This window comes from Schistocerca americana, chromosome 5 (genome assembly GCF_021461395.2).
Source record: "Schistocerca americana isolate TAMUIC-IGC-003095 chromosome 5, iqSchAmer2.1, whole genome shotgun sequence".
In the NCBI taxonomy this organism is placed as follows: domain Eukaryota; kingdom Metazoa; phylum Arthropoda; class Insecta; order Orthoptera; family Acrididae; genus Schistocerca; species Schistocerca americana.
In genome coordinates this window covers 339443418-339468986 of record NC_060123.1, presented here as the reverse complement: position 1 = coordinate 339468986, position 25569 = coordinate 339443418, and the positions used below count along the sequence as shown (strand labels likewise).

Sequence of the window (25569 nt, the reverse complement as noted above, 5' to 3'; positions counted from 1 at the left end):
AATCACGATCGACAAATTGTTCCTCTACTGTACCAAATACACAATGCTGTAAATTTTTTTTGTATCAAATGGTTCAAATGGCTCTGAGCACTATGGGACTCAACTGCTGAGGTCATTAGTCCCCTAGAACTTAGAACTAGTTAAACCTAACTGACCTAAGGACGTCACAAACATCCATGCCCGAGGCAGGATTCGAACCTGCGACCGCAGCGGTCTTGCGGTTCCAGACTGCAGCGCCTTTAACCGCACGGCCACTGCGGCCGGCTTTTTTGTATCCTTCTGTATCTAGCGTTGTTTCAAGTGCAATAACGGAACCACACAACAACCACGAAAAACATATCTACGAAGTGCGTCAATAAAGTAATGAGACTGATTTTCTTTGCAAGATGTGGTAACCCTGCAGGCATGCGTAGGCACAATATCTTTGACCTTGGTCTATAAGCTGCTTCTAGTCCAAGCAGTAAATTGATGCAACTGCTCAGTCGTGAGTTGTGCTTTAATAAGTTAACACGTGTTTGTGTCTCTCGTCACGGAAATGGAACTGCATAATATTTCGCAACGGTATGCCATTTCTTTTTGCATTAAATTGGGTGAAAACGCGACGACAACTTACGGTAAGCCTCAGAACGCTTTTGGAGAGGAGGTTATGTTAAGAGCTCAAGTTTTTCGTTAGCATAAAATGTTTATAGAAGGCAGAACGAATATTGAAAATGAAGACCGAAGTGGATGACCATCAACTTCACAGACGGATGTCAACTTGGCCAGGGTTCATGAACTCGTACGATCTCATCGAAGATTATCCGTGAAAATGATTGCAGAAGAACTGAACATCAATCGAGAATCGGTTCGTCTAATAACAAATGAAGTTCTTGGTATGAGAAGGATTTGTGCAAAAATAGTTCCGAAAAATCTAACACCACAACAGCGAGAAACACGGGAAAATGTGGCAGCTGATCTGTTAGAGCAAACGGAAATCAGTCCAGAATTGTTGAGCCGTGTTATCACTGGTGATAAAAGTTGATTTTTTCAGTATGATCCAGAGACAAAACGCCAAAGTTCGCAATGTTGCTCAAAGGGATCACCCAGACCAAAACAAGCTCTCATGTCTAAGTCAAAAGTGAAATGCATGCTTATGTGCTTCTTTGACTCCAAGGGAGTTGTTCATAAAGAGTGGGTGCCTCCTGGACAAACGGTTAACCAATATTACTACAAAGAAATTTTAGAAAGACTTCGTAAAAGGGTTCTTCGTGTCCGTGCCAACATTGCTGATAATTGGATTCTGCATCACGATATTGCGCCATCCCATACGGCTCTGTCAGTACAGCAATTTTTAACCTCAAAACAAATTTCGGTACTACCACAGCCACCTTATTCACCAGATATCGCTCTGTACGACTTTTTTTCTATTTCCAAGAGTCAAAACGGCGGTCAAGTCACACCATTTTCAAACAGCACAAGATGTCCAAAAAGCTGGGACGAGGGTCTTGGAGGATATTGCAGAAGATGAGTTCCAGAAATGTTTCCATCAATGGCAGAAGCGCTGGAAAACGTGTGTGCAATCAGAAGGGAGCTACTTTGAAGGAGACAAGACTAAACTTGACTAAAACGGTAAGCAACATTTTTTTCACATCAGTCTCATTACTTTATTGTCGCACCTCCTCCGATCTTCACTGCTGGCACTACACGTGATGACAGACAGTTCCATGGGGTTGTCACAGGGCATAGCGAGTATAGCATGATTCATCACTCCAAATCAGTCGATTCCAGTCATCTACTGTCCAGTACTCTGTCCTCTACTCTGTAAACCACCTAAAGCGCCGCTTGGCATTGGCTGCAGAGGTGTGTGGCCTCTGAGAAGCTATTGACCACCGTACTCCGTCCTTTTTGACACTCTGCGCAGTCATTGATCTAGCTGGACTGCCGGTAGCGCTTTGCGACTCACGAGTGGTTCCTAGCGCTGATTCCTGGGAGTTTCTACAACGGTCCTCCGCGATGCTCGGCGATCCGCGTCTGCCAGTACATGATGTCTGCCTGTCCTTGGTTCAGCCGCGGTTGTTTCTTAGCGTTTCCCCTTACAACCGTAACACCAAATTCGACTTGGGCAGCTTTAGAGGAGTTTAAATCTCCCTGATGAATGTATTATTCAGGTGACATTCGTTGACTAGTCCATGTTCGAAGCCACTACGTTCTCATGACCGGCGAATTCTGCTGTTACTGTACGAGGGGCGTTTGAAAAGTCCGTGCAAAGTCCGAGAGATGGCCCCACCGGCGGGTATCAAGGTCATGTTTAGTTAGTAGCATCTTTGGAAAGAACGCACACCAAGTTTCAGCCATATTGGTCTATTTATTTGTGTTTGGCATTCGTGTGAATCGAGGAAGTCGAGTGATTGTCAAAAAATGGACGAAAAAGAATTTCGTGTGGTGATTAAACATTACTTTATGAAAGGCAAAACCCCTCAGGGGAAAAAGAGAAGCTTGGTAAACATTACAGTGACTCTGCACCTTCGATTAGAACAGTTTATAAGTGGTTTCAAAATTTTCGGAGTGGCTATATGGGCACAAGTGAAGCCGAACGTTCTGGACGCCCTGTGGAAGTTACGACTCCAGAAATCCTTGATAAAATCCGTGATACGGTGATGGATGACAGAAGAGTTAAGGTGCGTGAGATTGCTAATGCTGTGGGCATCTCGAATAAACGGGTACATAATATTTTGCATAAACATTTGGACATGAGAAAGCTAACCATAAGATGGGTTCCGCGGTTGCTCAAGCTTGACCAAAAACGGAATCGTGCAAAGTGTTGCAAGGATGGTTTGCAGCTGTTCAGGGAGAATCCGCAGTACGTTAAGCGTCGTTTCGTCACTGTGGATGAAACATGGATACATTACTATGCTCCTAAGACCAAACAAAACTCTAAACAATGGGTTACCAAAGGAGAATCTGCACCAAAAAAAGCGAAGACAGTTCCTTTGGCCGGAAAGGTTATGGCGACAGTTTTTCGGGACTCGCAAGGGATAATCATCATCGAGTATCTGGAAAAGGGTAAAACTATTAAAGGTGCATATTATTCATCGTTACTGAACCGTCTGAAAACCGAGCTGCAAGAAAAACGCCGGCGATTGGACCACAAAAAAGTCCTTTTCCATCACGGCAATGCACCAGCACACACCTCAGCAGTTGTGGTCGAAAAATTAATGAAAATAGAATTCCAACTCGTTTCACATCCCCTTTATTCTCCAGACTTAGCGCCAGCCACGGTGGCCGAGCGGTTCTTGGGGTTTCAGTCTGTAACCGAGCTACTGCTACAGTCGCAGGTTCGAATCCTGCCCCGGGCATGAATGTGTGTGATGTCCTTATGTTGGTTAGGTTTAAGTTATTCTCAGTTCTAGGGGACTGATGACCTCAGATGTTAAGTCCCATAGTGCTTAGAGCCATTTGCACCATATTTTTTCTCCAGACTTGCCCCCTCGGATTACTATTTGTTCCCCAATTTGAAGAAATGGCTCGCGGGACAAAGATTTTATTCAAACGAGGAGGAGATTGCGACAACTAATAGCTATTTTGCAGACTTGGACAATTCCTAATATTCGGAAGGGATTAACAAATTAGAACAGCGTTGGACGAAGTGTATATGTCTAAAAGGACACTATGTCGAAAAATAAAAAATGGTTCACCCCAAACACGTAAGTAGGTTTTACTTTTGCACGGAATTCTCAAACACCCCTCGTATTTCTATTGACAACACATTTCTCTGCGCCTCCTTTACTGCTGTGGGGAGGGGGGCAGGGGGGGGGGTCCGCCGGTCCGCCTGTCCGCCTCTAGTCACATCTAGTGTACAAAGGGTTATGACACGGTACACTCTCATACGAAATTGTTTCTCTACAGTATGCAATACACAATTTTGTAAAATGTGTTCATATCCTTCTGCATGTAGCTTTCTTTTAACCGCCGAATGGGGACCACACCAGAAACACCCATACCGTAACGGCACCTCCTCCGTACTTCGCTGTTGGTACTACGCATGAGAGGCAGGTTGCGTTCCAGACATTCGTCAAATTCAGACCCTTCCCTTGGATTGCTCACAGGATATTTTTTTCGAATGCCTTGGCAATTTTCACTTTTGTTAACGCTGTGTGTCTTGCAAAGCGACTATTTGCTCCGCAGTTCGCTTTCCTGATTAAATTGCAGTTTCCTCCTATAACGTGTAAAAAACTTGTAGAACAAGCTATCTCACAAGAAACTGGGATATACGAGGGTGTACACAAAAAAAAAAGAAAAGAAACATTGCCGGGGGCGAAGCTTGTGTAGTATGCATTTCTGCTGCTAGGAGTGTATAGCGCAACACATTGTTACTTCAGTACCGCCTTTGTTGTCGACCAGACTTTTTCCGTTCATCTACATTGATTCTTTTTGCGAGCGCTGCTTTGTGAGTTTAAGTGAAGAACGTGCAGCTGTGAAATTTTGTTTTGTACTCGGTAAGAATACTGCTCAAACTGTTTTATTGTTGAAAACAGCTTACCAAGATGATGCTATGGAAAAAGTCAAGCGTAAGATTCGTTCGCTCGATTTAACAATGGCGACACAAAAATTGATGACAAATCTCGTTCTGGGCATCCATCAACCGCCCTAATCGACGATAATATTAAAGAGGACTACAAAAGATATTCCGAACAGTTCAAGCAGCGGCGGGACACATTTATTAATTGTAATGGGGAGTATTTTGAAGGGGATAAGGTTGTTTTGTAACAATTTGAAAATATATAGTTTTTAAAAAATAATTCCGGTTTTTTGGGTTCTCTCTCGTACAAATCGCATATGGTGTTGCCTAATGAAGCGTTGTGCCGCTAGATGGCTGCTGCTTTCGTAAGGTATTCGAGTGGCCCGCCGGATTGGCCGTGCGGTTCTAGGTGCTACAGTCTGGAACCGAGCGACCGCTACGGTCGCAGGTTCGAATCCTGCCTCGTGCATGGATGTGTGTGTTGTCCTTAGGTTAGTTAGGTGTAATTAGTTCTAAGTTCTAGGCGACTGATGACTTCAGAAGTTAAGTCGCATAGTGCTCAGAGCCATCTGAACCATTTTTGTATTCGAGTGGCTCGTAAAACTTCGAGCTTCGACTTATTGGAAAAGCTTTGTTAGAGCATCTAAGTGTGTGTTACAGTCGTGCCGCAGGTGAGCACAATAAATAACACTTTGTGAGAAAAATGACCATACATGTCAATTTTTGGAGGTAAACATATGTGAATGGCGTGATGCATTAAGTCGCAACGGTGGACATTTCGCTGTGTGAGCGACTGCACAAGATACCATTTCACGCACACCGAATACCTGGCTATTTCCCCTTTCACGTCACGAAATGTGTAAGCCGCCAACAGATTAAACATGCAAATACCCGGAAAACCATGATTTAGACACAGGGGCCGCAGAACGCAATACTGTATGACGGAAGATCACAAATTCACCATTGTTGATAGCGACTATGGTTTCTAGCAGGTAACCGTGCTATTGTTCTGCGTCGCGCTATCGATTCACGCTTTCTCTTACATCTGTCATAGCCAACAGCTCTGTCGCAATAAGGAAATCGATATGTGACACCATGACAACGCATTTCCGTCAACAAGACGCTAGCGGCGCGGCGTGCGAAAATCGCCTCAGTCACGCCATAATTTTGTTTCGGTGCAGAAAGGTCTACGTCATACTTTCAAAAGCATTTCTTGTGCTCATTTATGTGTGTCGGACCCAGCAGCGCAGTTCGGCTGTCTCTTCGCCTACGATCTAATAGGTAGATATTGCTGAAGCGATGTTTTCATTTTGTTTATCGCGAGTGAGTAAGAGTTTGAGAGATCCTGTGCGATGTCCATCGCCTGTGCTATATACTTAATGCGATGCCCCTCTGCCTTCTCGGACAACTTCTGAACTCAAGTCAATTTGTGTAATTAATTTCCTTCTAAATACTTCCTGCCGAGCACCTGCACTGCCATCTGTTGGGTTCACCCGACACTTGCTAATGTCTGACACAGCAATTATCGAACGAACTCATTCATAATGAGTTCCGCTTTCTTGACGGCTTCAGTTTTCCTTTCCTCCTTTTTTTCGGGCTGCTTTACAAAAGTTTATGAAGTAAGATCAGAATCTAAAGTCGTGTGACCAAATGCGCATTGTAATGTTAACAATCTTTTTCTGTTCCCTATGACAAGCCGTTCTTTTATAAGTTTTGTACTACTGCATCACTGGATTAAGCATTCGGGCCATTTACTAATTAATGTGTCGTCAGCAACATTCCTGTCTCCTTGTAATTACAATTCAAAAATTAATTAGTCTACAACTCCATCTTATTTTTAAAAGATTTCGTTCTCATGATTACGGATGTGTGTGACTTCCTCAATATGAACGCAATAATCTTTCAGAATAATGTATGGTATCATCTACTACTCTCTTGCTGCTGATATGAGACAAAATTTATAAATTAGCTACTTATATTTAATTGAGTTTTTTAATCAGAAGACTCGTTTTATGTATCCATATTAACTTAAAAAATAAATATGTGTTGATGGAACAACTTTAGCGAAACACATTTTTTTGCTCGTCAGTATTTGTCATACGTATTTGGGTTACGTTGTACTATCGTCACTGAATTTCTCTTTATTCTTCCTAACTGCGTAGTTGGTATAAATCCCCTGTATTGTAAAAGACGTGCAACAACATGAATAAGAAGCAGATGGGTGTGTGATAAATATGCAACAAAGCGTTTTATCCACACAGTATTTAGAGCACTTTTAACCTGAAAAGTACCATAAAAAACAAAAAAATTGCAGGTGACAAACTGTATAAATATAGCACCTGTAGGGGAATAACCAAAGTACTGTTAAGTAAAATAAAGAGAAACCAACTGCTAATAGCATAAGATCACCGAAAGATATATGGAAAATAATGAATTGCAAAAAATTATGTTTTGTTGAAGGTGGAATCCTCAAAATACTCTATATTTAACATATAACTAGTGAAAGGCCGATGTTAACCGTGTTTCACTATCGAAATAGACTATTTCACTTTTGAAGTTAGTATTTATGTTGGTGCACACATTTTGCATTATACTTTGGTCTCTTCAGTTTCATCAATGAATTACATTTTTTTTCTAAACGCAGTCACTTGTGATACATGTAAATAGTAAATACGGTATTGTTCTAACCAGCCATTTTATGTGCTATTGTAAATCTACTTAGGATAATCGGGATAATACGTCATAAATGTGTTAATACTCGTTTGTTTTACAATGGTAAATCAATGAAAATAGAGAAATTAGGAGAAATTCATAAACTTACGGGTTTAGCTGAACTGAGGAACGCGTGTTACGCCTCAATAAAACAGCGATAGACAACTACAAAAGTTCAGTTTACCTTGAAAATCGTTTGGGATGTTCTATGTTGGGAGGTGTCTGATTCGCACAGTAAAAATAATTGCAATATGACGTCTTATTAACTTGACATCCAGCAAAGCACTAATATGTGTGTCTAGAATAGTAACCGAATGCCATTTCAGCCCCGTTAGTTGAGGACACATTACATGTCGAAAACGTTTATAACAAGTCGAACAATATTTCGTACTGAAGCCTATGGCTCCGCGTAATCACATATGGGCAGTTTGCTCACAAAGGCCTCGTTTGCGGACTCACGTTTACTCTGACGCTTTTGACTCTGTTGTACTGTATTTTCACACGTTTCAGTTTCCGCTATTAATTATGACACGCCCTACGTATTGGCTACCTGTAACAGTGAAATGTACACTCTAAAACATAAAAACGTGGTACCACAAAGGAATTATCCGAATGGGATAGAAATCGGCAGGTCTGATGTGCATGTACAGACAAATAAATGATTATAAGTTCGGAAAAAATTGGATCATTTATTCAAGAGAAAGAGCTTCACAAATTGAGCAAATCAATAAGACGTTGACCATAGAATGAAGGCTTTCACGGCAGGTGTTGCCATCACTTTCCGGGCTGAGATGCCGTGGTCCATACATAAGACTCTCCCCTGACGTTTCTTTGACTGCGGAATGCATCCTCCGAGGACAATCGGCGAACTGCAACGAGAGCATTAGTGAGCGACGTATATATAAGCCATCCAGAGGGCGCCGTCCCGACAACCAAGAGTGATGGTGTGCCGTGCCATTTCTTTTCATAGCAGGATCCGTCTGATCACCACCCGCGACATCATTAGTGCATAACGGTATGTCGACGGTATTCTATGACCTTTTCCGTTGTCTTTCATGGCAAGCCATCCTGGGCTTGCATTTCAGCGAGATAATTCCCGCTTGCACCCGGTGAGAGTTTCTATTGCTTGTCTTAGTGCTTGCCGAACCCCACTTTGGTCACCAAGGTCGCCGGATCAGTCCCCAGTTGAGTACGTTTGGAGCATTACGCGCAGAGGCCTCCAGTCATATCGGGATTTTGACGATCGAAGGCACCAGTCGGACAGAATTTGGCATGATACCCCTCGGGAGGACATCCAACAACTCTGTCAACTAATGCCATGCCGAGTAACTGCTTGCGCAAGGGCCATAGGTGGAGACCAACGCGTTATTGATTTGCTCAATTTGTAAGCTTCTTCTCTAGAGTAAATGTTCCAATTTTTCTGAAATTATAAATATTTGTTTGTCTGTGCGTGTGCGTCACATCTAACGATTTCCGTTGCATTCGGATAATTCCTTCGCGGTGCATCGTAATTTTTTATGTTTCACAAAGTTGTAGAGGTGTCAGGTATTGTGCGAGCGGCCTCTAATCACAGCTGTGTGGTTTCAGATGTACGTGCTGCAGCTGGTCGAGTCCCAGATGAGGACGCACATGAGCGCGCAGGGCATCATCATGGACGGCTTCCCCCGGGACATGAAGCAAGTGCACGAGTTTGAAAGCAAGGTAAGACTTACGGATTCTGGAGCCGCACATCGGCATCCGTATTTTTCTCAGTGTGAGTGAACCATTGCGAAAAATTAAACTTTCTGACGGACTAAAGTTATTTACAGTACCTGAAGTCGAACATGGACCTCTACCTTTACTGGGTCATGGTCTTGCCGATTTTTTAAAATTTCATCATCTATAAAAATATAAAGAGTAAGACAAAATTAGGTCTTTTTAAAGGGTTAATTAGAATAAATGTTAATTTAAATCAAATTGAAATTTTAAAAAATGATATTTATTTCGCCTCTTACCATTGTTCTGTTTCATTAGACGTGTAATTACTTTAAATGGAAACCGTCATCTTAAGAATTAAATAAGGTGATACGTAAATAATTCTGCAAGGTCTTTCGATGTTTGTAGCAGAGTTGATTGATGATTTTGCAGTGTTTTATCAAGAGATGTATCAAAAGACTTTGGATGTGTGGGTTGGCAGCAGCGAGTAAAAAACATACAGGGTGGTTCAGCTGCCCCTACCGATGTCATTTCATGTAGCCATCAATGTTATATCTGGCTTTTGAAAACCACGTACGAGATTTTCATCCTCTCTCACTCGTTACGGGCAGACTATTAGTCCTACAGAAAAAGTGAACACTACCTTTTCGTAGTAAATTTAAATTTTTCACTGGGATACATACCTTTTCACTGGAGGCCACTATTTTAGAGTCATTCGAGAGAAACGCGTGACATTCAAACGTCCTTCCACCCCAAACTCATCCATCAGCTGTCAGGATTTCTAGTGTTTTGTTCGGCCACTCCCTCCTACCACTGTATAAATATTTTCGACTACACGATATATTCCCAGTATTGGACCTTTTTGGTGTCTATTGATTGGGCTATTGCGCCACCAGCTCAGTCACCTATTTAGCTAACACTATTAGTTGAAACGTGCCCGTGAGGGTAATGAACAAAAAACAATTTTTGTAAATGTTAGGCTAAAACGAATTACATTAACAATCCGATCCGAGGTTTTCCTTACAAGAACAGTAGTTTCGTAATAAGAAGGCCTGACGAATACAACGATGTAAGTGTTTATTTTATGCTGATAAAATTCACAAAATTATTAGGTAAAATTTACACAAACGTCAGTTTTACAATTTTTAAGTGCTCGACTAAGTCGGTAGAGTAACAAGATCAGTCAATAAAGACCATAAAAGGTCGAATGTGGGAACTAATTCCTGCAGTCGCTAATACTGACTCAGTTATAAAAGGTAGTGCCACGAAGAACGTAACAGAAAACCTGATCTGTAGGATCTAAGTGTGGGAGTGAGAGTGCCTTTGAATGCCACTTTAGTATGTTTTTCTTGAATAACTCCAAAAATACGGCTTCTAACGCAAATTTTACTAAGTAAATTAAATTTCTTACAAAAAGGTCCTTTTCATTAATTTCTGAATGACTAATAGTTTGCAGGTAGAGAGAGCGAGCATATGAAAATCTCTCGCGTGGTTTTTGAAGGCTAAATATAATATTACGGGGCAGGTAAAACGACATTGATAGGGGCAGCTAAATCACCTCGTATAATATGCCTGACAAACCACATGCAGTTGCTATGCTTTGTCTAGGGATATGCCCTCAGCTCATTTTTAAATGTGCAAGATTTCAATCGTGTGTGGTGGTGCTTGATTCATGAGCGCAAGTTTCTTCCTTGTCCAGTTCCATATGATTTTCCAGGTTTCAGCAGCGTACTTTTGACACAATAAGTCGTTAGTTGTTGCAAATTGCTCCCAGTGTTTTCTCATTCATGAAGATAGTTTCCGTAACTACTCGTACATCACACTACCGAGCTTCTGAGCTCGGTAGTGTATTGCTATGCATCTATACACATCAAAAAAAGTTTTGCATCACCTCGGTTCCGACAGTTCCGGAACCTGTACAGGAAAATAGAATAGAGATCAACATAAACATCATTTCCGCCCTTTTTATTGCTCATGAAAACCACACATTCCATGTTGTACCACCATATAGCGAGACCTTCAGAAGTGTTGGTCCAGATTGCTGTACACACCGGTACCTTTAATACCCAGTAGCACGGCCTCTTACATTGATGTATGCCTGTATTTGTCATGACATATTATCCAAAAGTTCGTCAAGGCACTAGTGGTCCAGATTGTCCCACTCGTCAACGGCGATTTGGCGTAGATCCCTCAGAGTGGTTGACGGGTCACGTCGTCCATAAACAGCCCTTTTCAATCTATCCCAGGGATGTTCGATGGGGTTCATTTCTGGTGAACAATCTGGCCACTCTAGTTGAGCGATGTCGTTATCTGAAGGAAATCATTCACAAGATGTGCACGTTGGGGACGCGAACTGTCGTCCATGAAGACGAATGCCTCGCCAATATACTGCCGATAAGGTTGCACTATCGGTCGGAGGATGGCATTCACGTATCGTACAGCCATTACGGCGCCTTCCACGACCACCAGCGGCGTACGTCGGCCCCGTATGATGCCACCCCTAAACAGCAGGGAACCTCCACCTTACTGCACTCGCTGGATAGTGTGTCTAAGGCGTTCAGCCTGAGCGGGTTGCCTCCAAACACGTCTCCGACGAGTGTCTGGTTGGAGGCATATGCGATACTTATCGGTAAAGACAACGTGATTCCTATCCTGAGCTGTCCATTCGGCAAATTGTTGGGCCAATCTGTACCGCGCTGCATGGTTTCGTGGTTGCAAAGATGAACCTCGCGATGGATGTCGGGAGTGAAATGGTTCAAAAGGCTCTGAGCACTATGGGACTTCTCAGGTCATCAGTCCCCTAGAACTTAGAACTACTTAAACCTAACTAACCTAAGGACATCAAACACATCCATGTCCGACGCAGGATTCGAAACTGCTACCGTAGCGGTCGCGCGGTTCCAGGCTCTAGCACCTAGAACCGCTCGGCCACTCCGGCCGGCTCGGGAGTGAAGTTGCACATCATGCAGCCTATTGCGCATAGTTTGAGTCGTAATACGACGTCCTTTGGCTGCACGAAAAGCATTATTCAACATGGTGGGGTTGCAGTCAGGATTCCTCCGAGTCATAATCCGTAGGTAGCGGTCATCCACTGCAGTAGTAGCGCTTGGGCGGCCTGAGTGAGGCATGTCATTGACAGTTCCTGTCTCTCTGTATCTCCTCCATGTCCGAACAATATCGCTTTGGTTTCATCCGAGACGCCTGGACACTGTCCTTGTTGAGAGCCCTTCCTGGCACAAAGTAACAACGCGGGCACGGTCGAACGGCGGTTTTGACCATCCATGGATGGTTGAACTATAGACAACACGAGCCGTGTACCTTCTTCCTGGTGGAATAACATGAACTGATCGGAGCTGCTCATGAATGGTTGTTTATATCTTTGGACGAGTTTAGTGACATCTCTGAAAAGTCAAAGGGACTGTGTCTGCGATAAAATATCCAAAGTCAACATCTACCTTCAGGAGTTCTGGGGACCGGGGTGATGCAAAACATTTGTGATGTGTGTAAATCTACATACATACACCACAATCCACCACATGGTACGTGGCGGAATGTACACTGTACCACTACCACTCTTTCTGCTCCATTCGCAAATAGAGCGAGGGAAAAACCGCCGCCTATATGCCTCCGTACTCCTATCTTACCTTCATGGTCCTTTCGCGAAATGTACATTGGTGGAAATCGATCCGTTCTGCAGTCAGCCTCAAATGCCAGTTCTCTAAATGTTCTCAGGAGTGCTCCTCTAAAAGAATGTCGCCTTCCCTCCAGAGACTCCCATCTGAGTTCTCGAAGAATCTCTGTAACACTTGCCTGCTGATAGAACCTACCGGTTACAAATGTATCAACCCCCCCCCCCCCCCCGCCCCCTCTGAATTACTTCGATGTCTTCCTTTGATCCGATCTGGTGCGGATCCCAAAAGCTCGAACAGCACTCAAAAGTGGGTCACACTAGTGTTCCATATTCGGTCTCATTTGCAGATGAATCACACTTTCCTAAAATTCCTCCAGTGAACCAGAGTCGACCATTCACCTTCCCTACTACAGTACTGACATGAGCATTCCAGTTCATACTGTTTTGCAACCATACGCCTGGATATTTAATCGACGTGGCTGTGTGAAGCAGAACACTACTAATACTGTATTTGAACATATGAATTGGTTTTTCCTACTCATCTGCATTAACTTAGACTTTTCCACATTTAGTGCCAGCTGCCATTCATCACTGGAACTAGAAATTTCGTCGTAGTCATCTTGTATCCATCTAAATTCACTCAACGGTGATACGTTTCCATACATCACAGCATCAGCAACAAAGATATTTTTACTCTGTAAACTTTGCGCCATTTTGTGCTAACGTGTGACAAAATTATTGAAGTAATGAGTATACTTAAGGTAAATTTAGGCACGCAAGACCGATACCGTTTACTATGACACGAATGCAAACAGCTCATGGTATGTGGCATGAGACAAACATACTTCCTGACGTCAAGTGCCGGTCTGGTTCATGTCTCTAAAAAATGTTCAAATGTGTGTGAAATCTTATGGGACTTAACTGCTAAGGTCATCAGTCCCTAAGCTTACACACTACTTAACCTAAACTATCCTAAGGTCAAACACACACGCCCATACCCGAGGGAGGACTCGAATCTCCGCCGGGACCAGCCGCTGATGTCTCTAGATTTGGAGGAAGTAATTTAGGAGTTGTAAGCTGGATCTCGATAGTAGCCCAGTTTTCCTGTGCAGCGTTACTTACTACCTAATGAATTTGGAGGTCGGGACATCAACAGGAATATGTAAACATGTTACTTAGTCCATTGCAAGCTAATGCCAGTTTTTAGAGAAATATTGCCCAACCAATAAATGCTCCAGATGAGCAGTTTATTTCCACAAGCCAAAGGTAATACTATCTCAGAGCAAAACCAGTGGCACATACTTATCAAAAAACTACAAATATACGCTAGATAATAATTATTGGCTGCTGCTTTGGAGACAACGTCTTCTATGCCGAAGAGTAAGAAATAATCAAACAGAGGATCTGTTGCTTCTCACGTCGTTTATTATCTTCTTACCAACACGACATTTCATGCTATGTTTGATTATATCGCTTCGTTTGTACCACAACAGTTATTGTTTATTATCTTCAATTTTATATGATTATATTTTGTGAAGGGCGTATATCATCACATTAAGCAGCTAAGAATAATAAGAAGTCTCTATTTCATTTCTGGCACTAGTTCCCAAAGCAAATCGCAAAAATCACAGTTCTCCTTAGGTTCAGTACTTAAAAAGAGAATTTTCCAGTTTTAGTGCAACTTTTATCGTGTTAATGGTGACTTGTACAAGAGATAAAACGTGCGTACTAACACCCAGGATGCAGATGGGGGCTTAGGTCTGGAAAACCTACAGTTTAACTTTGAGTTTAATGTTTGAGGTTATAGTCATAGTACCGGAATTTTTCCATTCGTATTAAATATATTTTCGACTACTCAAGTTAGATAATTCTATACTTCCAACATATTATCAGTGGAACCGAGGCCAATGTAGTACTACAATGTAGTACAGTCTAGACACAAACATGTATTATTTTAAATAATTGAAAGTTTCACTTATTATGAGAAATATTTCATGGTGTGGTATTTTCGTTGTGGTCTTCAGTCCAGGGACTGCCTTGAGGCAGCTCTCGACATTATCCTGTACAATTAAACCTTTTCGACTCTGCACAACTATAGCTTACAGTAGTCAAGCCTTGGTCTCCCACTAACATTTTCAGCCCCTCCCCAGCTCCCCAACATTTCCTTCTGTTCACACTTAATTTTTAAATTAGGCAATTACAATGTTTAAAATTGTTAAAGCTTTCATAGCCATCTGTTGACAAACTACCTATTACCTTCTGTTTCGCGTTCTTCGGCCGACGTTTTTTTCTTGATTCTTCTGACGTCTCGCCGGCACGAGTGGCTGGCAATGTCAAAGATTCACCCTCCACTGCTGATGGTAGACCACAGTCGATCTCGTGGCCGCAGATTACTTGTAGCTGGCGCGCCAACGTCCAAAGGCTTTTCCGTGGTCTTTTCGCTGCGGTTCTACCCCTGCTACCTGCATCGGTCGTTCGCTGTAGCACGGAAATACGGGATCCGTTCACCTTCATGTTTCCTTCTTCCTTGTTGAAGCTGTTGTCATGTTTGTGTATTCCTCTAGCTTCTCTGAACAAGTGGGAGTGATGCTTTTTCTCTACAGCAAGCACTTCGGTGCAGGCAGATTTTACTATGTGGTCGGTCTCAAACAGCGTGTGCTTCACCATGGCCAATTTCTCTACCTGCCGTTTATTTTCGGTGATTCTGGTGTTGATCGATCGTCTAGCCATTCCAAAATACACTTTTCCGTATGTACATGGTATGCTGTGTACTCCTGACGTGCAAGTGGATCCCTTTACTCCTTTGCCGATCTGAGATACTCTTTGATCTTCTTTGTCTGTTTATAAATAGTCTTTACGCCGTGTTTGCGCAATATACGACCGGTTCCGTCGTCGCTCTGGGAATGTATGGCAGAAAGGCCGTACCCGACATTTCTTTTCTCGATGCGTCACTTTGCCGGGCGTTTGTATCTGTGATACTACTTATGTTATTGGTTGAGTTCCCATTGCTCCTCAGAACGTGCTCCTGAGCACGTTTTTCAGATGTGCATCTAGCGTCTGACGTGTTGTCGCTCAGACGAGAGATGTGTGGTGGGAATTAGATACGTTCTCTAAGAATAAGATACATTTAATTAACTTTCCCAAGTTCCATTTTATTGAAACTAGACTAGAAAAAGTCCAAATTATCAGTTCACTAACAGTCTGAACTTGATATCTCTTGCACATGAAAGCGTAGAAAGAAGTTCAACTTCCAAAGAAAATATTCGGCTTAGTATGCTACAGGTTTCTTGTCTTTCAGTAATACAGTGTAAGTACAAAACGTGTCATAATTACTATCCACAGAGCTCACAGTTAGAGACAAGAGGAGCTTAGCAAGTTGCAAGAATGGTGTTAGAAGCGAACGGAGATTATAAGATGTGAAACTTGAGTCGTACAGAATTTGGAAAAAGATGTGAGTGATGAACGAAAAGTGTGCTCAGGATAATGGTGTGTGATACGAGTAATGCAGAGTAATTGTGGGGAGGGAAAGTAGTAGTGAAACTCGCAAGTAATAGTGGGTTACAGAAGGAATATTGGTTTCTGGAGGGAAGAATGTGCTGTGGAAGAAATAATGAAGTGTGGAAGGAGTAGCGAGGTGAAGAGTTGACTGTGGGTTGCGGAAGGAATAGCGGGGAGTTGAAAGAATAATGGGATGTGGAAGGAACAGTAAGGTATGTAATGGTTAATGGAGTATAGGGGGAATAGTGAGGTGTGGAGGGAAGAGTTTGGTGTGAATACACAGGGTGGTCCATTGATCGTGACCGGGCCAAATATCTCACGAAATAAGCGTCAAACGAAAAAAACTGCAAAGAACAAGACTTGTCTAGCTTGAAGGGGGAAACCAGATGGCGCTAGGGTTGGCCCGCTAGAGAGTGCTGCCATAGATCAAACGGATATCAAGTGCTTTTTTAAAAATAGGAACCTCCATTTTTTATTACATATTCGTGTAGTACGTAAAAAATATGAATGTTTTAGTTGGACTACTTTTTTCGCTTTGTGATAGATGGCGCTGTAATAGTCACAAATATATGGCTACCAATTTTAGACGAAAAGTTGGTAACAGGTAGGTTTTTTAAATTAAAATACAGAACGTAGGTCCGTTTGAACATTTTATTTAGGTTGTTCCAATGTGACACATGTACCTTTGTGAACTTATCATTTCTGAGAACGCATGCTGTTACAGCGTGATTACCTGTAAATACCACATTAATGCAATAAATACTCAAAATGATGACCGTCAACCTCAATGTATTTGGCAATACGTGTAACGACATTTCTCTCAACAGCGAGTAGTCCTTCCGTTATGTTCGCACATGCATTGACAATGCGCTGACGCATGTTGTCAGGCGTTGTCGGTGGATCACAATAGCAAATATCTTTCAGCTTTCCCCACAGAAAGAAATCCGGGAACGTCAGATTCGGTGAACGTGCGGGCCATGATATGGTGCTTCGACGACCAATCCACCTGTCACGAATTGCCTTTTCCGCAATTCAATACCGATTCAACCGCACGCGAACTGTGTGCCGGACATCCATCATGTTGGAAGTACATCGCCATTCAGTCATGCAGTGAAACATCTTGTAGTAACATCGGTAGAACATTACGTAGGAAATCAGCTTACATTGCACCATTTAGATTGCCATCGATAAAATGGGGGCCAATTATCTTTCCTCCCACAAAGCCCCACCGTACATTAACCCGCCAAGGTCGCTGATGTTCCACTTGTCGCAGCCATCGTGGATTTCCCGCTGACCAACAGTGCATATTATGCCCGTTCACGTTACCGCTGTTGGTGAATGACGCATCGTTGCTAAATAGAACGCGTGCAAAAAATTTGTCATCGTCCCGTAATTTCTCTTGTGCCCAATGTCAGAACTGTACACGACGTTCAAAGTCGTCGCCATGCAATTCCTGGTGGCCAGAAATATGGTACGATTGCAATCGATGTTGATGAAGCATTCTCAACACCGACGTTATTGAGATTCCCGATCTCGCGCAGTTTTTCTGCTACTGATGTGCGGATTAGCCGCAACAGCAGCTAAACCGCCTACTTGGGCATCATCATTTGTTACAGGTCGTGGTTGTCGTTTCACATGTGGCTGAACACTTCCTGTTTCCTTAAATAACGTAACTGTCCGGCGAACGGTCCGGACACTTGGATGATGTCGTCGAGGTTACCGAGCAGCATTCATAGCACACGCCCGTTGGGCATTTCGATCACAATAGCCATACATCAACAGGATATCGACCTTTTCCGCAATTGATAAACGGTCCATTTTAACACTGGTAATGTATCACGAAGCAAATACCGTCCGCACTGGCGGAATGTTACGCGATACTACGTACTTAAACGTTTGTGACTATTACAGCGCCATCTATCACAAAGCGCAAAAAGTGGTCCAACTAAAACATTCATATTCCTTTACGTACTACACGAATATGTAATAAAAATGGGGGTTCCTATTTCAAAAAACGCAGTTGATATCCGTTTGACCTATGGCAGCGCCTCTAGCGGGCCGACCATAGCGCCATCTGGTTTCCCCCTTCAAGCTAGACAAGTTTCGTTCTTTGTAGTTTTTTCGTTTGATGCTTATTTCGTGGGATATTTGGCCCGGCCACTATCAATGGACCACCCTGTGATGGGATGTGTAGGAAATGGGTACTTTGGAATGAGTAATGAGATATGGAAGAAATAATGTGGGGTGTGAAAGGCATAGTGTGGTGAGGGCTAATAATGGTGTGGAACGAATAGTGGAGTGTGGAATGAGTACTGGGGTAGTGGTGTGGAAGGAAGAGTGGGGTGTGGATCTGGAAGGAATAACAGGGTGTGGAAAGAATGGGTAGTGTGGAAGGAATTATGACATGTGAAGACAGTGTGTGGACGCTCTGGGTTGCAGAGAGAACATGGTATGGATGGTTTGGGATGTGGAGGGATCTGGTTACAGAGGGAATGGGAGAAGTGGAGGGCACGGGCTCCTGAGGATATTTACATCTACATCTACTTATATACTCCGCCACCCACCATACGGTGCGTGGCGGAGGGTACCTCGTACCACAACTAGCATCTTCTCTCGCTGTTCCACTCCCAAACAGAACGAGGGAAAAATGACTGCCTATATGCCCTTGTACGAACCCTAATCTCTCTTATCTTATCTTTGTGGTCTTTCCGCGAAATATAAGCGGAAGTAAAACTGTACTGCAGTCAACCTCAAATGCTGGTTCTCTAAATTTCCTCAGTAGCGATTCACGAAAAGAATGCCTCCTTTCCTTCAGAGACTCCCACCCAAGTTCCTCAAGCATTTCCGTAACACTCGCGTGATGATCCAACCTACCAGTAACAAATCTAGCAGCCCGCCTCTGAACTGGTTCTATGTCCTCCCTCAATGCGACCTGATAGGGATCGCAAACGCTCGAGCAGTACTCAAGAATAGGTCGTATTAGTGTTTTATAAGCGGTCTCCTTTACAAATGAACCACATCTTCCCAAAATTCTACCAATGAACCGAAGACGACTATCCGCCTTCCCCACAACTGCCATTACAAGCTTGTCCCACTTCATATCGCTCTGCAATGTTTAATGTGCAGAGTAAGGTTTTTGAGAAGAAAGGCAGTTGGAATCTGAAGAACAGTACACATGGCGAATTTAAGTCGTGTATCGATGCTAGAGGCGTGCTCAGGTTCTAGGCATTAAACAGTGTACTGTTTTAAAATGTTATGTACCAGTTATCAATAGAAGAATTCTTGCTTCTAGTTCAACCAGCAACCTGAGCTGGTGCTGCTGGACTGCTCAAAGCTGCAGCTGGGCCGCGGCCGGCTGGACGATAGCGTGGCGGCCTTCCGGCGCCGCCTCGAGCTGTTCCGGGAGCACACGCTGCCCGTGCTCAAGACGCTGGACTCGGAGGGCCGGCTGGCCATCGTGGACGGCGACACGGACACGCCGCCGGTGCAGCAGGAGTTCCACAGCCTGCTGATGGCCAAGGTGGAGGCGCTGCGCCGCACCGGCGGCATGATCGTGCCGCAGCTGCAGCCGCAGCAGCAGACCCTGCTCACGGACCTGGAGGCGCAGCCCGAGATCAACTCCGTCAGCCGCATCGTCCAGCAGCAGCAGCAGCAGCAGCAGCAGCAGCAGCTCCAGCAGACCCAGCTGCCGCACCAGCCCCACTACCAGCCGCACGCCAACGGGGTCGTCCGACCCTCCAGGGACACCATCCGCGACATGTATGCCCACGTGGAGAACTACAATGGAGATGTACACTTGTGAAACACGCTGCGCAGTAGTGGATGAGCAGCTTCTGGTTCCCAGAGAACCTCCAATGCTGTTCACCCTCACAAGATAATGCTGTCGCCAGATCCCTTAGAAGTACCATTCGTGGCATCAGAACTAACATCGAATCTGGTACATTGATCTTTCAAGACAGGGGAAGCGTGAGTTTTATCTGTGATTAATGTTATTTGGACTATTGTGCAGGGCATAAAATGTGATACTCAGCATTCGTTGGATCATTTGTAAGTTTAAGACTATGGATGTGAACTCCGCTGGCGCCACACGATAGTTTTGGGACTGGACTCACTAGAAGAGGCAGTTCTCTTCAAATTCTGACGAATAAGCTCAATGTTTCACATGCAGTTTATGTCTGAAGTACAGCTTTTCCTAGGCTCTCTCGTGGTAGCTACGTAATACGTCCACACATTTCGAGAATTATGACAGTAATTGATTGACTTTGGGTGGACTGTTCACTTTACAAGAGCGTTTAACAAGAGTGGCAACATCACAAGTCACATCTTCTGACCATTGACATTCGGAAAGCCGTAAGGTGAACTAACTCTAGTTCAAGCACTAGAGCCCCTGAGTCTCCACAGATAGCATCCAGAAACAAATGCATAGAAGCACGTTAGACATCACTTTATTAGCCAAAATCCAAATGGAATCACCAGACCCTATACAGTGTGATCGGGCTGATAAATATTTCATATTTGATACAGTAAAAGTTCTTTATAGTGAAGTGATAAAGCAAGAATAACAATAATCTGTTACTTAAGTAACGGGCTACTAAAATGAATATTCGTATCGGTTGTCTCCAAAATAAAGCGCACAATACGAATGGATCAATACTTCTGCTTAATCCAGGTATCTCGTCGTAGCTTTACTACATTTTTTCTACAATATTTGTTTCCGACTATTCCTAAGGGCTTAGCGTTCAACAATGATTAAAATATTAATTCAAGGGGTAACTTCAGCCTTGAAAGTTTGTGAAATCGTTGTGGAAATAACAATGATTCTCGTCGTTGCGATTTTCTGTATTTATTGTACAAATTCAATGAGTTATGTTGTCTCTGCACAGAGAAGGGAATTTGTATTGAATTTTAAGACACACATCTGCAACATTATTAATTTTGAGTGAGATGCAGCCATTGATAACTGATAACCCAGGTTTTCAAGTGCCTTCAGTAACATGAAGTCTCTACCTCAATAGTGTCAGTGAACGGAAAAATAGTTCTTATCAAGTCAAAATTTTGCAAATAAATTATAAATCCGATATGAAACTCGTCACAACGCGAAAGCATGACCTGAAACTTGCTAGAAATTAATCGAAATAGGACTGCTTGATTCAAGATCTACAACGACAAATTGTTTCTGTGCACGTAGAATACTACTTTCAAGTGAACCTAACGGCCATAAAGAAACAACAAATCAAAATCAAATGGATATACTCATTGACGAGCCTCTGCGAGTCCTTACCAGAGAGCAGGGAATGTGAACTGATACTGTCAGTGATGTATTTTGCTTACGTTTTTGTGTAATAGTTATATAAGCCATGCGATACTTAAGTGGATCGGACAGCTGTAGCTTTCATTAAAGGACAAATAAAATGATGATGGTGCTGAATGAGAGACTGAAAGAGTTCTAATAGTAATACAAATGTATTACTGCTGGTGCTGAAAAAGATATTGAAAGAGTGTTAGCACGTGAGATCGTCTTGAGCGTTAACTTTAATTTCAGGGGAAATATACGCTATATTTGACTCGTGTCTGCGGTTGGACAGTAGTGAAGTTTATGTATTTCTTTTTCTCATTACAAATAAGTAATAACTTTTTTCTGTGTGTTCACTTTCTCAGATATTTACAAATGTGTTCGTATTTCATTGGCTTAAGTCCTACACGTCTGTGTGCTCACATTGAAAAGTAGTTGGCGACACAGATCAAAATATGTCCTTCCCTCCGTCTGCTCAAGAACGACCTCCCGCGAAACCTAGAGCGTGCGCCGCTCTCAAGTCATTCATCGATGATCCCAGGCGAGATCTCGTTACTTCCGAGCACAACGCACAAAATGCATCTTTATTCCCATGTCTAACGGTCTGAAGCTGGAAAACTGGCACACTTGACTTTTCAGTGTGAAGCTTTGAGACGGTACACTATGCTGTCTGGGAATGATATTCAGCAATATTATCACAGAATCCAGCGACCATCCCAAGAACCTGTAATGAAGTTTTAAAATTAGGTATTGAATGACGTGTTATAGGCTGCTAGATCTGAGATATATCCCTAAAACTTCAGCTTGAAGCACGGTTGTAAAAATTTAAATGTGTATTTTAATTAAAGAAAAATATGTTAGTGTGCTGTACAATGGGGTCACAGGAAATATACGTGACAGGGGTACAGCAGAATGAGTGGTTTTATAATAGTTATTACATTAAAATTTTATAATTTGTACAAATATCGGACAAAATAAAAGCAATGTTTCCTCTATTTTGCAACATAGATGTAAAGTGTTACAATAAAAATCAAATAACAGTTTGGTTTCCATTTTACTTCTTCCTTCTTTCTTGCGCTGGCAACGTGAAACTCATTACACCAGCTTCGTTTGTATATGTTACCTTAATATGTAGTTTTCTGACCATGTGTATTTGAGTGCTTAGAAACAAACTTAAGAATGCTCCCACCTGTATGTCAGACAGCTTCACTGATCGTAACGTACGAACATAGGATCTCTACCACACAATAATAGACACACTATAATGTTACTCATGTTACTTAGCTACGGCAGAAATTGTGAGCGGTTGAAAATTGTTATTGTAAGCTGGTTGTCAATATTTCTGCGATAAATTGCAATATGTAGCGATTGCGTTGTTCATCCCTGGTAAAAGAAAAACCTCACGTTGCTTTATTTGTGACATGGAAATACAAAGTAAGAGGAGAACCAAATGTTGCTGTTGTGGTCTTCAGTCCTGAGACTCGTTTGATGCAGCTCTCCATGCTACTCTATCCTGTGCAAGCTTCTTCATCTCCCAGTACCTACTGCAGCCAACATCCTTCTGAATCTGCTTAGTGTATTCATCTCTTGGTCTCCCTCTACGATTTTTACCCTCCACGCTGCCCTCCAATACTAAATTGGTGATCCCTCGATGCCTCAGAACATGTCCTACCAACCGATCCCTTCTTCTAGTCAAGTTGTGCCACAAGCTCCTCTTCTCCCCAATTCTATTCAATACCACCTCATTAGTTATGTGATCTACCCATCTAATCTTCAGCATTCTTCTGTAGCACCACATTTCGAAAGCTTCTATTCTCTTCTTGTCCAAACTATTTATCGTCCACGTTTCACTTCCATACATGGCTACACTCCATACAAATACTTTCAGGAACGACTTCCTGACACTTAAATCTACACTCGATGTTAACAAATTTCTCTTCTTCAGAAACGCTTTCCTTGCCATTGCCAGTCTACATTTTATATCCTCTCTGCTTCGACCATCATCAGTTATTTTGCTCCCCAAATAGCAAAACTCCTTTACTACTTTAAGTGTCTCATTTCCTAATCTAATTCCCTCAGCATCACCCTACTTAATTAGACTACATTCCATCATCCTCGTTTTGCTTTTGTTGATGTTCATCTTATACCCTCCTTTCAAGACACTGTCCATTCCGTTCAACTGCTCTTCCAAGTCCTTTCCTGTCTCTGACAGAATTACAATGTCATCGGCGAACCTCATAGTTTTTATTTCTTCTCCGTGGATTTCAATTCCTACATATGAAACAAAATAAACAAAGCTACCTCTACCTCTGTCTTATACAAACTATACTAACCATCTGATCAGCAGAAAATCAACTGTCAGAGTAACAAATCGAAATTTGTTTGTATGTGGCTAACAAACATTAGGAACATTATCTGCCTAAAGTATGATTAAACTGTTGCAAGTAAGGAATAAATACACCGTCCCTCAAAATTACAATACAGGACTGAATCACATCAATTAAACCTTCAAAATCCAAAAACATAAACAAAAATCAACTGTAGAAGTCATACACATAAATATAGGTGAAATAGAAACATATTAAGAAAAATATTGTATATTATACTTTGTGAAAGAGAGCAATCAGTGTCTCTGCTACCCAGTTATAAAAGAAATTAGAAATGTTCTGTTTATGGCACAGTTATTTTTCTTTGGAGGTTGACGTGACTGTCTCTATAGATCGAAAGAAATCAAATGCCTCGGTTTTCATCACAGTGATTAATCAAACACCATGCACTATTTGAAGAAGTCTTCAAATAAGAATTCACTACCTACCTCACTTCAACACATGATCTACCACCCCTTAGCATACTATTATTTTCGTTTTTGGTCATCTGCCTCCATGCATCAGAAAATAATAATTAATCGGCAAACGGCAACAGAAACAGCAAAATACACCAAAACAACGTTATTTATTGCAGAACGATTGATTTTGTATCATCGACGAGCGCAGAAGACTAACTGCCCTGTGTGTACTTTGTTGACATGATGTAAAACACCCAACAGAATCACTGTCTGCTATATTGACTCAATGTTTTCATGTTACACTCGGTCTCGTACACGACAGACCACAGTGGGCGACGTGCTATCGCTGCTCAGCTTATTATATATTACTGCATCTGCTCTAGAACGGAGTGCGGCAGTTCTCACACCTTTACTCACCAGCAAGGAAATCTTCAAAGATTTTTGTTTTATAGGCAGTAGGCCGTTGTCCAAGGTATATTTCTCTGCGTAGCGTTTCATTTTACAACGTTGGAACATCATTAGAGGCTATTCAGACTCAGCAAGTACAAACAAGCTCCGTAAGACACGTCGGTGCGACTGCTAGATCTGTGGCACAGGCCTGATGACGTCACGAACCAGTCACTGCGTGAATACATTCGGCTTGCTGAGCTTGTTTGAGTGTGTTAACTGCTTTCGAATATGAGTCGCTTCTGATGATGTCTTCACCGTTGGAAGAAGAAAACTTTTGGCAGAGAAATATGCCTTTGACCGTGGCACAAAACAAATATCACCAAGGGTGCAAATACGCTCGAGAAAGCCTGGCACTGAATTATTATTTTCGTAACATAGGCACACTGAAGCTCATGTGAAAGTAACAGAAGCACAAGTATTTTCTGAAAATTTTATTCGCAACGGTATCGCACACCCTGCCACTTTGCTACAACATGTCATACCTTAAACGACACGTTTTGTGAATATTTTTAATGCGATGTGTCCTTTAAACTGCATACTTTTGTAATATGCAAGGGCAAATACGATATCCACCAAAAACAGCATTTTAGTTTCGCAAGCATTGAAATCGAGATTGCGTTGGGTGATTGGCTTTCGTCAGACAATCAGAGCAGAGGAGTCGTAGTCTTATTAGCCAACCACAGCAGAGTTCGAACACAGGATAGAAGATCTTGTCGGCCAATCTCAGCATCACTGCTTCGTCGCATAAACACACAAACGCAAGGAAAAACATTAAAAATGAAGTACGAATAAAACAGAAACTAGTAACATTGCAAATACAATCAATGTATTAACAAGGCCCCAGGGGCAGACAACATTCCGTTAGAACCACTGGAAGCCTTGGGAGAGCCAGCCATTATAAAACTCCTCCACATTGTGAGCAAGGTGAATGAGACAGGCGAAACACCCTCAGACTTCAAGAAGAATATAACAATCCCAGTGCCAAACAAAGCGGGTCCTAACACGTG

General features: G+C 42.5%; 1 protein-coding gene across 1 annotated transcript in view; it reads left to right on the top strand.

Annotated features, from left to right (window-relative positions):
• The window catches only part of LOC124616363 (adenylate kinase isoenzyme 5), a 459756-nt gene extending 439920 nt beyond the window's left edge, over positions 1-19836 (top strand). Inside the window, exons 9-10 of the mRNA XM_047144672.1 lie at positions 8798-8911; positions 19327-19836. Coding sequence (XP_047000628.1) covers positions 8798-8911; positions 19327-19836 — 624 coding nt within the window. The remainder of the gene's footprint in view (positions 1-8797; positions 8912-19326) is intronic.
• The last annotated feature ends 5733 nt before the right edge of the window (positions 19837-25569 follow it).